Source organism: Beta vulgaris, chromosome 2 (genome assembly GCF_026745355.1).
Source record: "Beta vulgaris subsp. vulgaris cultivar EL10 chromosome 2, EL10.2, whole genome shotgun sequence".
In the NCBI taxonomy this organism is placed as follows: Eukaryota; Viridiplantae; Streptophyta; class Magnoliopsida; order Caryophyllales; family Amaranthaceae; genus Beta; species Beta vulgaris.
In genome coordinates this window covers 39,143,462-39,159,301 of record NC_079203.1, presented here as the reverse complement: position 1 = coordinate 39,159,301, position 15,840 = coordinate 39,143,462, and the positions used below count along the sequence as shown (strand labels likewise).

At 36.8% G+C, this 15,840-nt stretch overlaps 1 protein-coding gene across 2 annotated transcripts; it reads right to left on the bottom strand.

Annotated features, from left to right (window-relative positions):
- Positions 1-2,633: 2,633 nt before the first annotated feature.
- LOC104886696 (hypothetical protein) lies at positions 2,634-13,966 on the bottom strand. 2 transcript variants are annotated; one of them, XM_048639042.2, is made up of 10 exons: positions 13,789-13,966; positions 13,023-13,083; positions 12,821-12,935; positions 12,653-12,708; positions 9,529-9,576; positions 9,360-9,457; positions 7,872-7,944; positions 7,686-7,796; positions 2,992-3,060; positions 2,634-2,903 (listed from the first exon to the last, which is right to left on the bottom strand). In XM_048639042.2, the coding sequence occupies exons 2-9, from the start codon at positions 13,071-13,073 to the stop codon at positions 3,010-3,012; spliced, it is 603 nt and encodes a 200-aa protein (XP_048494999.1). In that variant the 5' UTR covers positions 13,074-13,083; positions 13,789-13,966; the 3' UTR covers positions 2,634-2,903; positions 2,992-3,009. The 2 variants fall into 2 exon arrangements, with proteins under 2 accessions (XP_048494999.1, XP_048494998.1); XM_048639041.2 differs by having other exon boundaries at positions 13,023-13,088; positions 13,789-13,965.
- Positions 13,967-15,840: the final 1,874 nt, after the last annotated feature.

Below are 15,840 nucleotides of genomic sequence, written 5' to 3'. Positions count from 1 at the left end.
CCTGAACCCGACCCGTTTAATTATACGGGTCAGAAGCTGAAACCTGAACCCGACCCGCATAACTCGAACCCGACCTGATAACCCGTTTAACCTGTTTTTGGCTTTTTTCTGTCAATAAAATCTGATTTTCTGCCCTATTTGTAACCTGTTTTTTGCTCTAATATTCTGCCATTTTTGGCATGCAACATAACTGATTAATTTGACTTAATTGAAATTGGGGAAATTGGAAGCCACATAAAATGTAAAGCAAATACCAATTCAAAGTCTAAAACAAATTACAAATACAAACACAAAGTCTAAAACAAACATTGAAACATACATGAATTCCAAACCAAATTACAAATTCCACACATTTTATAAAAAGCCTAAATGCAAGTCAATCTAAGTAGCTTCCGATACATTCTTCGAGCTCGCATGATCATCATCATCGTCTATATCAACGCTCATTCCCGCCACTTGATTACACAATACACTAATCTCATCTTCATTTGCATCTAGCCAAGTTAACATAAATAATAATATTAGAAATTAATGGATAATGAGTAAATAAAATTTCTAATTTTCAACTTATAATAATTTATATATACCTTTGTGAAATACCCAATCCCTTACGCAAATCAAAGCTTCGGCCGTGCTTGGATTTAAAGAACTCCTATAAGCATCTAACACCCTCCCTCCGATACTAAATGCCGATTCGGAAGCCACCGTAGAGATGGGAATGGCTAAGATATTGGGAGAAAATGACATAACAAAAAGGCAGAAAACGAATCACAATATTTACACATCAATTCAACAATTAAACGCAGGCTTAATCTACAATAAGGTATCAATTTAAAAACATGCAAAAAAAAATAGAAATTCGAACATTATACTGCAAAAAGAATGAACATGAAACATGTAAATTAAAGTGCAAAAACAACTAAAAGAATTTAAAAAAATAGCAATTTACCTTGTACAATTGAAGATATTGGGAGATTGAATCCAAAAAGTGAAGAAGAAGAAGTGAAAAAATTGAAATGGAAACCAGAAAATGACGTGAAACCAGAAAAGATATTGGGAGATTGAATCCAGAAAGTGAAGAAGAAGAAGTGAAGGTTATTTTTTCTCTCTCCTCAAAGCTGCTAGGGTTTCCTTCTGTTGGACTTTTATCTCTTACATTTACTTACATATTGGGCCCAAAAGGCCAAAACATAAGATAAATGGACCTGGGCAGCTTATTTATGAAAACCTGGCTTTTTAATTAAAACGGGTTATACGGGTTTGGCGGGTTGGAGACTCAAACCCGAACCCAACCCGTTTAATTAGCGTGTCGTGTCGTGTCGTGTCATTTAATTAAACGGGTCGGAAACCTTGACCCAAACCCGCTAAAAACGGGTCGGGTTCGTGTCGTGTAAACGGGTCGTGTCAGATTTTAGCAGCTCTATTCAAGATGCATACAAGAGTTTCACCCAAAAAAAATGCATATAAGATTAAGACCTACTTGGATACCTTGTTAAGTAGATTGGCTATAATAGCAATCCCAGTATAGTATAGTGTATACAAAACAAGTTTGAATTTTTTTTTTAAGGTAAAGATTCCCTTACAAGTAGAGAAATTGAAAATCCTTCTTGCAAAAGGTGACAATCAAATACGTATCAAAAGGGTGGAAGGAAAACCTCACAAAATGCAATTACCTTTTTGAGAAATTGACAGCGCCACTCCCTGTAGGGTCATTTTTGATGCGATGGTTAAGAGACAAGAGAATAACCCGTTCTAAGCTTAGAACTTCCCTAATTATGCAAGTTCGAAATCATAAAATTGTCTTCAGGAGTCTCCCATGAAAGTTTCATTACAAGGAAGTCATGTTTTCACATATATTTACAAGGCATAAAACCGTGAATCCTTTCATTTGTTTGGCTCTCTACTATGGCAAATATTCAACAACCCAGTCCGGCCCCATGAAGAGAGAGAGAAAGCACCTACAGAACTCATCTTGCATGTTATGTTCTCCATTTAACCATCTATCCAGGTATACATGTATTTTGTAAAAACGAAATACTAACTCAAGTCCAGGTATACATGTATTTCATAAAAACAAAATACTAACTCAAGTCCATGTATGTATTTCGTAAAAACAAAATAATAACTCAAGCCCAGGAATACATGTATTTCGTAAATTATCAAGTTAGAATGTCCTTGTAATTTAGTAATTATCATGTGATACCAAGCAAAGCTTGTCCTAGTGACAAAGAATTTGGTCTAATGACTTCAAGGTCATAAGGACTCTTTGGGGTAAAGTTTCCCTTACCATCTCCTCTCTCTCCAAAAAGTCTGACCTACAAGAATAGCTAATTATAACTATGCAAGATACTAGTTCAATAGGGTCCATCTAACCAACTTGAAAAAAAATGTGGCACGATTGTACCAACATATGATGGTATGATTTTTACTGAACATAAGGCGATACAATCCATCACAGAGCAAAAGATTGTCTCGTTTAAGAATTTGCACCTCATAAGTTGACTATTCAACAACTTTTTTGAGCCTACTCAAGGAACCCAAAATTTATAATAATTGAAAATAACTTTCATACATCAATAGCAAGATGACCGATTAACGCAGATTTCTAAACCAGCATTTTTATGCGAAAAGCATGAAACAAAACTCATAAATTTGCATAGAAAAGAAACAAAAATACATAAGCTATGGTAGCATAAATTAAGCCTACAACAGAAACTATCGATAAACCCCACTTGTCATTACTACAGGTGTGCGAATATTGGCTAGAATAAGCTGCTAATACATGTTTTTACTGTTTCAAAATGTTTCTCATCCTTAGTAACACCAGAATGCTTCCAATCTTTGACGCTAACTTCATCGATATTCATTTCTCTGCCACCCATTTACCCGCTTACAAGATAAAACTGTGCGTGAACATTAAAAGGTTATACAATAAGCACATATCAAAGCAAAAACCAGTTGAAACCCTGTTTATTTTTGAAGAAACCTTACCTGTATGATTTGAAATGACTAGCTATCATCAAACCTGATCTTCTTTGGCACAGGCTGGTTAGCACCCTCCTAAAAGATAGGAAATGAATGATGAGAATAATGAAAATCTGCTTACGCAAAAGATTAACTTGAATTCAGAATATATCTTGCTCAATGCAGTCCATAACTTATTACATAACCAATCAACGAAAGATACACTCATGAAGTCATAATCCACTGGATGCTGTTTCCATAGTCAACACCTAATGATCGTACAGGGTTTTCGACTGAATCTAATAATTGGACCTGGGAAGTTCTAAAGTTAAAGACACATGACCCGTAAATAAAGTCTCCAAATTTCGTAAGGACTCAGTAACTTGGTAATTCTTTTGATATAAAAATCTGTCAATCTGCTTATATGAGTAAGAGTTGTAAAGAAATATAGTCATACATTAGGATCAAGGTATAAAGAAAAAGGAAATTTAGCATAGAAAATAGTAGTAAGTAGAATCTTTATGTCATCACAGACAAGAAAAAAGTTTGCACAGGGAAATGCAAAAAGGAGCCACATCAATTAAAAAGGTAGGGTAAATTGCATGACCAAGTGATTTTAGCACCCAATTAAGGCATTTGGTGGAGAGTAAAAGATTCACAGATAGAAAAGAGAAGAAAGAAAAAACAGCCTGTTAAAGAAAAATCATACAAGATAGAAAACATGTAAATCTCAATAGCCAAAGAGTAACATCCAGGCTCCAGCATTGGTCGCCAGAAAAGGTGCCGGGAGCAATACTGGTTCTCGTAAAAGGCACACACTGAAAACGGAGAAAATCCCCAAGGTTTCAACTTCAAATCATGATCAACTGTTATCACACCTTCAATTGCAGATTACCCTTAACCTAAATTTACAAAAAATGATATTTTCACCAGTGCTATGAATCGTGTTTGTATTAAACTTATCACCAACTGCCACATCCCTTTTGATTCGGCAGGTCTGACCCATATTTCTGTCCATCCCTGCCACCCTGGTTGCATAATGTTGACACGGGTACAGCGGGGTAAACTGACAAGTCCAAGGATCTTAAATTGATCCTCTCAAGGGAAGTTGCTTTTAACCTGAATAAGAAAATTGGTCTGGATCCAGCACTGAGGGCTTAGATGAGAAGGGTCATTAGCGACACACAGGTTCTAGCATCCCCGAAACTGCTGGCTGGTTCAACTAATTTTAGGCATCAGGAATGAACTACAGATTCTAGCATCCTTTTCAACTCCGCGGTTGGTTCAACCAATTTTAGGCATCGGGAATGAGTTTGAGATAAGAAAAACTTGTGATTTAGGCTCCATTGTTTTCAACGTCTGCACTTACTATTCCTTGTCTAAACTTGTGTAAATGTAGCTTATCGAACTAATTGGCCATTATCTTGATAAACAACAATAGTTATGAATTGAATTTGGGTAGCCCTCATCTGAACTCTTTATCCTTTTTCAAAAAAAAAATCTTCCTTTAGCTTACTTTACATGTGAAAATAACAAATCCTTGGTATATTGGTTCAAAAAACCCAAAATAAATTGAAACTAGTCGGGATCACTCCAAATCCCCACCATATAGGGTTCACATACTCTAAGAAGATCCTGAAATTTTCTCCCTGAACCCCCATCCCTAAATTCAGATTTTTATTGAAACTTTTTTTGGGGAGGAAAAACACACCTTCTTAAACCCAAACCTTACAAGAGTTGCAACCCCCAACACCTAATGCTAACTTCAAGCTATCTGACCTATTCCCATCGCCACTGCCCGTGTCAACACCCACTGGCCTTTTCTATCTGTCAGCACTACCACTCACCTCCCAAAAACCCCAAGCTGTCTGTGTAGCATAGCCCATACATCCTCCCCATTGCCATCATGAATCATGACAATAATAATCGCCACTATCACCACTACCAAACTGCAGACATAGTTAAAAGATCCGTGTGACCACAAACTACAACCACCCAAATAATGGATGATTTGAGGTTGTTAGGGGTTGTTTTTTAACCATTAAAAATCCACATCTGACATACATAATCAACCACCAAAGGTCAAAGTTCCCACGCACATCGTAAAGGTGACACAACCAGCAGCATTAAAAAAGTGACACAGGATTCGCACCAGGAGAGAGAGGTCTTAAGAAGGACGACCTGAAAAAGTGACACAGGATTTGCACCGGAAGCGAGAGGGCTTTCCGAGCTTGAAGCAGCAGGCAGCACAAGAAATGGTGGATTTTATATCAGAGAGAAAGCCTGCATTAATACCTTCCTTCAGCTTTCAGAGGTAGGGGATGCATCAAGTCCGGACAACACGTCGAGTCCAGATTGAGAGGAGACGATTTATTAATCGATTTTAACATTTGGAAAATTTCGATTCTTAGGGTTTTTCTGAGTGTTAAAACGGTAGATTTCTCATTTGCCAATGAATTGGATCCGCTCCGATTCGAGAAAAAATGGGATTTTTGGCTAGAGAAAGGTTCTGTGACATGGGCGCTCAGCCCAAAAGTTGCATTGGAATAAGTGGTGGAACCGAGGAAGGAGACGGGCAGCAGTTTTAGATAAGGAGACTCTGAGAAAATAGGTAGTGAGGAGAGGAAAAAAGAGGGAAGGTGTTTGATATTAGCAACCAAACATGTGGTACTCAGTATGGGTTTCTTAGTATCTGCAATGAAACATGTATGGATTGAAAGCCCAGAGAATAGATGAAAAAGAAGAATTTGGATGATTGTTGTTAAGAATAGCAATAATAGGATGAAGAGAGATATTTGATGGACTTCCACCTAACAAAACTTAATTACAGTTTTATAAGCTTTTGAGTGACTTAGTCACTCCCACTACCCATAAAGCATCGCAATTGAATGCCTTCTCTCTCTCTCTCTACCATCATCCCTTTTTACTCTTTTATCGCATAAAGGAAAAAATTCGCGGATGGCGCTCGAGATCGCGGAAACGGCTTGTAACGGATGATTGGAACGGATCACACTCTATGCAGCGTGAAATTTTTCAAAAATTTCACAATAATATGTTCTAATCTTTATTAGGATAGTTTCACTTTAGAGCATTATTACAACATAATATAATATTTCATCACCTATATAATTAATTCATAAATTTTTTTTGGCCAATCTTTGAAAAGAACCAATGTAACGGGGATAAAAACGTTGTGACACGGCGAGTTTGCGTTATGGAACGGAGTGCACAGTGAAAAGTATGTGATATTTATTATGGTGTTCCGTAACGAGATTCCGCAAACGACAAATCCAAAATCCGTAATAGAACGGTTGTTCTGTGACGGAACGGGAGAGTTTAAATTCCACTAACTCAACAATCCAGCGCCACCTTAGTTCCAAGCTGGCATAATTTCATGGGGTTTCCCTTGTTAACCTTAAAATGACGCCTTGCAAATGTCAGCATATAAGAGGCCTAGGGTGGTGTTGCAGGTGCGGTCATTGTGGTATCATTTGTTCAAAAGCAAGGGTTTGACATGAAAAGCCTTTACTGCTAATAGACCGTGAATCATACAAGGCTTTAGTTCGTTGTCGTCATTACTCACCCACAAAAAGAAGTCCATTAAGCACAAGACCTAGAAGTGCAAATATGGAGCTTTTTACGCTCCCTTATCGCCATCCTACTCCCTCCTATACTTTCCCAATCTCAACCTTACATCCACCTAACGTATACTACGTGATTCATAAAACAACAGCCTTAGCAGCTAGTGGTGAAGTACCATCAAACAAGGCTAGCATGGCAGTCATTCCAATGGGACCTCTTTGGTTAGAGGCACTTGTCTTCCATTACTCTGATACATTATATCCTTAAAAATCATTGTACAATCACTTCCATGATATTACACTTGCTATCCCTTTTCAATATGTAAAGATAACAAACACTTACTCTATGGATGCATGTAAAGTTTCTAAGGCATGTTCTTACATAACCCAGGTTAAGTTACTAGCATATAATCCAGTCCATAATCAGTGTGGCAAGAGCATCATACACTAGGTCACACAAAAACCGCAAGATGAGACAAGAAAAGAAGGAAACATCAGATGATATAAGGTTAGTAATAGTGAAGGGCTTGGAAGAGTGAGGAAAGAGAGATGAATAGAAGACTGATGGCATATGATATGGAAGACACCAAACTTCTTAGAAACAATGAAAGTATTTTTAGTGCTTGACTCTTGAAAAAAAATGATATGACCTCATTAATATCATAATTACAACCAAAGGATGTCTCACTCCATTAGTCAGATGCATAGAACTTTCAAGAGTTTCAAAACTTGTTAATTTCTAAACAAAATTATTGGACTCACAAAACGATATGACAAGAAAAGCTTGAATAAGTCAATTTTTTGAGAAGGGAAGGATTAAGAGGGATGTCCCTCAATAGAGAGGCGTCTTTAGACTAGGCCAAGCACTGGTGGAGTTGCTGAAAAATCATGCCTCAGACCCAAGGGAGAACTCCATTGCCAGCTTTTGACCTGCTCGTATCAACCCCCCCCCCCCAAAAAAAAAAAAAAATAAACCCACGCAACCCACCAACCTTAAGTATCTGCTTTTCAGTCCACTAACCCAATCTAGAAACGCCACACAAAATATTTCTTTCCACAGAGGATTTCATGCACCATACAGAGATACACCAACCACCCAATCATGTGCTGCACAATGTAATTTGAGTTAGAAGATCTTACAATTTCAGGACATTCATAATCAATTCCAGCAGCTTGAATTTTACTTCTTCGTTTTTTGTCCCGCTTCAGAATTGATTTCAGCATTTTCCTTTGCTCCTCCAGTGATCTATCCTGTATCACCTTATATTAATAGATATTCACATACTATGGATTAAATAATCTAGGACACTCTCTTTCTACGTGTACCTTATTATGCTTCAGCCTCTCTATTTGAACAAAGTCAACCGGCACTTTCTGCCTACGATTTACACCTTTCCATCTATATTTGCAAAATAAGGATTAGAATCAAGAACCTCAAAGAAACATAAGAAACAAAAGTGAGAGAGCTAAGATCAACCTAATACAGGTGACAGCAATTGAAAATTTGTAAGACCAAAATATTGAGAAGGTTACAGATGTACTCCTCTAAAAACAAAATGTAATGCGTAAAGGACCTTCACACAATTGTGAGAATAATTGCATTAAACAATAGACAACAAACATGAAATAAAACTACAAATTGTAACTTGTAACTTGTAAGAGTAAAATTAATCTACAATTTCGCAGCAGTAGAGCATGCCCACACATACAATAGTTGCTATCAACATATAAGTGTCACCACTATCTACTATGTGGTATCAAAAATCAAACATGTCCATGTATAACATAGTTACAAACAATATTTACCCCACTGCCTCTATAGTGAATCCTGACATAGGGTCAACCAAATTAACACCCATCCAAAAATATATGAACACAAATCAGCGTGATACAGATACAAGATAAAGGCAATCGAAAAAACAAGCAAGGGTAGACTGGTATAGCTGATTAAGCAAATTTAACCATCTAGGTTCTAAAGCAAAAAGACAGTGTGAATTTGACCATCTACGAGTCCGTTGTATCCCCACAGGGTGTTCTTGGTTGAATAAACAATGACAAGTGCCAAACAGAAAGATGGTCTTGAAGCAGTGACAATGCAGGAGAATATTTTGAAGGTAGGCATTTTCTGCTAAACAAGGTAGTGACAAATGGTGATGCTGGAGCAGGAAGATTTATCGTGGGAGGGTGATTGCTGGTCTCATGGGTGAAGGGAAGAGAAAGTGGGTGGTGATTGCGGGAGGGGATCAATAATCATCTTTTCGTCATCCAAACTATACAAAACGACAAGATTTGGTTCCTCTACCTCCAAAACATTTCCTTCAGCGTCCCTTCTCATATTCTCTCCCTTCCCTGTGATTAAGCCAAATAGGCCATTCTTACTTTTTGGTAGAAATAAGTTCTTATAAAGTAAAAGAATAGGAAACGGATAGAAGAAATAAATAAACTAATTTTGCTTACGTAGATTCAAACAAGGTCAAATATAAGGAAGGCCCGTGCAAACAGATACCACAAACAGCTGAAAATTGCATTTCACTTGACATGTGTTATGCATATAGACTTGGACTTGACCCAATTAAAAGAAATAAACAGAACATCAGATTGAGTTCTTCTTTCTTTAGGGTTTCTTTAGGAAAGGCATGGGGGAGGGGGGGACCATGAACATAACAAAACTCTAGGTTATGTAGATTTTCTTTAAAAACATATACTTGAAACTGCCACAAAGTTCCAAGTATCACAAGCAGATTATAAGTTAAGTCATAATACACCTCACCAAACTTACATTAATTGCCAATATGATAGTCAAGAAAGGCTTACAATTTAGGATGTACACGCTCTGCAGGAATCAACTGTACTTGCAGCATGTGCTCAAGCAACAGGTAATTATGCATACAGTCAGCAACTATTTTTGCAACCTGTAAAAGAAGAGGTTAGAAAAATGGTGACAGTTGAAAATATTAACTTTAAGCATTGGAAGTGATATAACCTCTGGATACTCGAATTCAATAAAACCGTAATGCTTAGCTTTTCCAGTCTGTAAAACATCAATACAAAGAAGAAATGTCAAACAAGGAGTGAATTAGGACCAATAACCCCACTCGTTCCTGCTCCTGAAGTCTAATGGCATCTATACTTTTATCTAGAAATACCCCAACCCTCAAAAAGACAAATGGATACAAAATAATAAGGCTAGTCTATGAAACGAAAGAATTCCAGTGAGACTAAATATAGTACAATACACATTTTCCTAGCTAATAAATTAATACATATGTTTTTACACAAAGTTCGGGTAACATGAAGTTTCCATGAAATTTTAGATAGTACAAGTCACCAAAGGCAGGTGCTTATAAGGAAGCACTTTTGAAAATCATAACTCCATCAAGGGCAAGAAGAGAACAGACAAGTTGTTGTGACAGGATAGCACATAGAACTTGGTCTGTAGTAGGATTATCACTGTGTAACCTTAAGAACCTAATATAAGCCACCACTAGCGTTAACAAAGGTGCCTTCCCAACCGCACAACTCAACTCCACCTCATATACATGAGCTCATGCCAACCTACTAAAGATGAATGAGACCTAGTCCAATAGGGGATTCACCATCTTTACCTTCTCACGAGGAAAGAGATAGTCAAAATCAAATGATTGGCCAACATCAGAATTTCGCACGCAATACTCCTATGCTTGCATTGATCAACCGAGTAGCCTAAAGGAGTTCCCTTATGCTAGAATTTGTATCATTGTTCCCCACTAAACATATCGGGTTTCAATAAAGTCCAACTCATTGAAAACTATGCTCACTCACTAGCCACTACATGAAGTGAATGAACAATCTCCACAGTATCGGGCCCAAAGATGCATGCATATCAGCGGGTTTTTCAGGCTAGTCTCTTGGGCATTTTGTAGACCGACCACAGCAATTAGAATTGCATTCGACGCCTCACATATAGATATGTATATATATATATATATATATATACATATATGATACACAGAAGTATATATATAAATACATATGTGTATACACACACACACACACACACACACACACACATATATATATATATAACCCAACTCAAAAACATGTCATGTTGCCAAATGTAATCCCCCTTTTCCTACACAAATGAGACATATTAAACAATAAAGATGTATGTGTTAAGACTCAAACTCATAACCTCCCATTTACAAATGAACTAACCAAATCATGTACAATCTCATAATAGTCTCTTTGTGAGAAAAGAATATTAAGAAAAGATAATATTTCTCTCTTTAAATACTCATTTATATAATACTCGTTAACCTGATACTATAAATAGCGTATCCTACCTTTCAACACTCTTATTATATTAAAAAAATCAAAAAAAATTATAGCATCCCTAATCAACACCCTAAACAACTTAATTGCATCGGTTATATTCTTACATACTAAAGTAAATATAAAAAAACAAGATTGTATTATAGTCTTTGTAATGAATGTCTCTCTTGAATCCGTAGGTTATATTGATCAATAATTCATACTCCCTCTGTTTCAAAATATAAAGCATTCATGCTTTACAAAAATTTTCTTTGACCACAAATATCTCTCAAATACGATAAATAAAAATTATAAAAATTATACCGTTAGATTCGTCTTGAAAAATACTATAATAACATTATTTTTTAAAACTTTCTATCAACATAAATTCAGAGTAATTAGCGGTCAAAGTTTGACCTCGAACATCGTGTGTGCCTTATATTTTGAAAACGGAGGGAGTATTATAATTTATTGCGTAACCGAAAAATTATGTCACGAGCACAATCCAATGCTTATCACTCTTTTTTCTCAAACATTTGATTTAACACTACAAATTCACATTGTTAAATGATCTGGGGTATCGCCCAAGTCAACAACTAGTTACTAGCCATTCCTCCAATTTCACTTGTGGAAGACCACCCCCCCCCCCCAACTAAGCCAAAATATAAGTCGGAGTAATCTAATACATTCTTGAAGACATTTGTATATCCAAAGATCTCTGACAAGTTATCAAAGATATAAATATCTTCCATGCATCATCAGCCCATTAGCACGTTAGGAGGAACACATAACCTAAAATCTTTAAGATAACACCGAATTTTAAATTTCTAGGTTATTAGGATTAATTTATACATTTTTAAGGTTATAGAGTTCATTATTTACATTTTAGAGTTCAATTTAAATACATTTATTCTATTTTTAAAAGTCTTCAGAGAATACCACACAAAAAAACTACTAAAGAAGCACAAAACATATGGCAAAGAAGGGGGAGATTCTAAGTGGTTGTTTGGTATACTGTAAATTATGTAGGCAATAGAAATTCCCATGATATTTTAAATTGGGTAGTTGCTTGGTTGACCGAAAATGAGAATTTAAAATTCCCACAAAACGTGGGAATTTATTCACCTACCCCCCTTGGTCATTCAAAATTCTCACATCAAATCATGGAAATTAAAAATTCCTTGATGTCAACCAAACACATTAGTCACTTTCTTAGAAATTACAAAGGGAAATAACTTCCTAGGAAATGAAACTTTCCATGGGAATTAAATTCCCATGTACACCAAACGACTACTAAGTGTATCAAAGATGAAAGTCATATAAGACAAAACACTCCCTCACCAATTCATCAATAAGTCACCATACAACTCGTGTACATTGCAAAAGTTAGTAGTCAAGCATGGAATGAAGTGATATCCCTAACAAGAAGGGATATGATCAAACAAAAGTAAAAGGCTTTCTAGTATTGGTGTCTCAGAAGAAAGAAAGATAAAAAGGCTTTCCTTTTCCTCCCATCCATGCCCTTATGTTCACTTTCTTTCCTTCACCTTTTGTTTACTCGTGAAAATACCAAACAGTCAGGAAATACTTAACAATATTAACTCCTTCTGAAATCCTGTAACTTAAGACTATATTGTATGAAGTCCAATGAATTTTCTTATCTTAGCTTTCTAACCATCAATTGAAACCGGAAGAAAAAATAAAATATATTAGCACATAGATATTCTACAGAAAGATGCACCACTGCTAAATGAACAAAAACAGCTCCGTTTCACTCATTATACATTCAAACCAAACAATGTTAATAGAAGTCGAACCTTCCTGTTTCGAGCAATCTTCAACCTCTTAATGGTCCCAAATTGTTGAAAGAAACCTATAAAAGTTCAACAAAACAACAAATTTACAGAGTAAACAGTGTACAAGCAATTAAAATCCATCTCATAAACGAAAGTATCTCCAAAAAATTAAGGGTACAAGCAGCAAACCTTCCATTTCATCCTCGTAGAACCCATGTGGAATCCTACCAACGTACAGCACCGTCGCTTTGTCATGTGAAACATCTCCTTTAGGTAGCTTACGAGCCGGACCGCCTTCTAACGGCTAAAATAGGACAAAATTTTAATTGCGTTAAGAAGAATATGCACTCCCTGAAATCTCAATATAAGAAATCAACATGTATGAACATACCAAGAAATCTGCATTTGTTTCAATGGATTTTTCCTGACCCTTCTTCGTCATGTTTCTGCCTCTAATCTAACCCAAAATAAATGCAGAAAAATATCATATTCAAATAAAGCAGAGAATTAAAAGCAGTGGTGTATCCAAAACCCACTGAACCCCCAAAATCTAGATTTTTGTTGGGGCTCGCATACTATTAAATTAAATTCGAAATTTCTCTCAAACTTTTAATGCTCGAACTACAAGCTTTAACACTTCTAACTTACAATAGATAGTAAACTTTAGTCCGGTACAACTACAACTAGGGATGGGCAAGGGTCGGGTCTGGCTGGACCCTAGACCCGGACCCTAAATTTTTTTACAGACCCAGACCCGGACCCGGACCCTAAGGGTCTGAAAAAATTGGACCCTGACCCAGACCCTTAGGGTCTAGAGGGTCTAGAGGGTCCAGGTCTAAATTCTTTATTTTGCCAAATTTTTCTACAAATTCAACTCAAACGAAATATCAAGACTGAAATTCAAACATATAAACTGAAAAACGAAACAAACAAATACCACATTTCACATAAAGTACACATTTCAATTTTTTTAACCCTAATTTTCGACAAACAAATCAATTTGAAATTTAACAAATAAATCAGACAAACGAATCAGTTTGAAGAGTGAAATTCACAGAATCACAGTTGCATAGAAAAAGAGTTCGAAAAAAACAAAGAAAAAGATTGTAGGAATCAGAGAGAAATCGAAAAAACTGAAAAAATTAGAGGGAAAATACCTGGCGAGTGGCGAGGCGTTGTAGCGTGACTCGCGTCGGCGGCGAAGTCGAAGGAAATCGGCGGCGAATGAAGTCGAAGTAGCGTGACTGTGTGAGGACTGAGGAGTCTCTCTCCCTGCGTGGCTTCGTGAATCTTTTGGACTTTGGTGTTTTAGTTTAGGACTTTAGGGTTTACTCATTTAAAAAGTCTGCTTGTTTTTTTAAAAAAAAAGTATACATTTTGCCCTCATGTTTTTCCATTTTTTACATTATGCCCCATGTTTATAGAATTCTACACTGTACCCTTAAACTCTCATTTTTTTAATTCAAATTGCCATTAATGAGGTCTTATTAATTACGGATGTTAGGTTTGGCATTAAATGCCTTACCTACCGTTTGTTTTTTATAATTTTTGTTTTTAAAAAAAGGAAAACTAAATTACCCCTCTCTTTCCTCTGACGATCATTCAACTTCAAGTCTTGAAGTAAAATTACCCCTCTTCTTTGCATTCTGTGGAAAGAGAAACCCAAAACCTCAGAATTAAACCCAAAACCTCAGAATTAAACCCTAAAATGCGCAATTGAACATTAGCTAATTTGGAATTGTGAAGAAGGTGAAGGTTTTTTTGGCGCAAATTCTTCAACTTAGTTTCAAAACTGAAGTGCAATCGCGGACCTAAGGTATATGATTTCATGAAAAAGAAGTGTTTTTTATGTTGCATGTTTGATTAGGTTTTCTGTAAATTCTTCAATGTTTTGTTTACTTTTCCTGAATTGTTGTGGTTGTTGTGGTATTATTTTTGTGCAGAATGGAAGCAAAGATATTGAATTTGCATTATATGGGAAATTCTGTAGTTTTAAGAATAGATGACATTGATAAGTGTTTGATGATTGATGTGTTGAATGATATAAGTGATGAATTTGCTAAAAATGGGTTTGAGCTTCCGGAATATCCTGTTTTGAGTTATTCACCTAGGATGAAAAGTCATTTTTTGGTTGATGACAAAACAATGATGAATATGTTTGCTGATGTTGAAAGTGATGAAATTGATGTGTGGATTGGTGCTGCTGATCAGCCCAATTTCATTTGGAAATTAGCACAAAGTGTGAAATCTGGGAACACATCACAAGGCCAGCCCAGTAATGCAGATAAAGCAACTAAAGTAGTTGGCCCACCCCAGCCCAGTAAGCCACCATTCAAGCCATTTACTGCTCCTAGGCCTAAGATACCAATTAGAAGACCATTAAACAAACCAACTGGTCCCCTTATTCCACAGCCCACCCCTCAAATGGAACAAAAAAAATCCAATACCAAGAGGCTTCCAAAACTGTTGGAAGAAGTTCCTAATTCCCCACCCCATAGGAGAAGCCCAAGGTTTAATGATGTGCTCCTAATTCCTCATTTTGATACACAGCCCAAAGATTCCCAGCCCACAATTTCCCACCCCACAAGTTCCCAGCCCACAAGCTCCCAGCCCACAACTTCCCTAAATGACTTTGATACACAGCCCACTAACTCCCTACATGACTATGAAACACACTCCACTACACAACCCACAAGTTCCCAACCCACTACACAGAAGACTACACAACCCACTACACAGAACAGTACACAACCCACAAGTTCCCAGCCTACATTGTCACTTACACAAACAAATAGAGTACCAAGACCACCTAGGAAAACCAACAAGGCAAATCCATTCCCTCATAGGAAGAAGATGGCCAAATCAACAACACAACTGAAGGGCATCTGGGTTCCACCTAGTAAAAGGACTGTTGATAATACAGGGGGGTTACAGCTGGGTGTGAGAGTGCCCCATATGAGAAGCAGTGGTGTTAGTGGAAGGGAGAGTGAGGGAGGTGATGGGGTAAGTGAGAGTGAGGGAGGTGATGGGGTAAGTGAGAGTAATGGCAGTGATAGTGAGGGAGATTATGAACCAGAGGTGGATGAGAGTGGTGAGTCAGAGTGCTCTACTGATTGTGAGGAAGAAGATGTGAATGGACTCCTAAGTCAGAATTATTATGTAGTGGAGGTTGGGAGCCATTCCAGTCCAGTGAGTGGTCCCTGATGAGA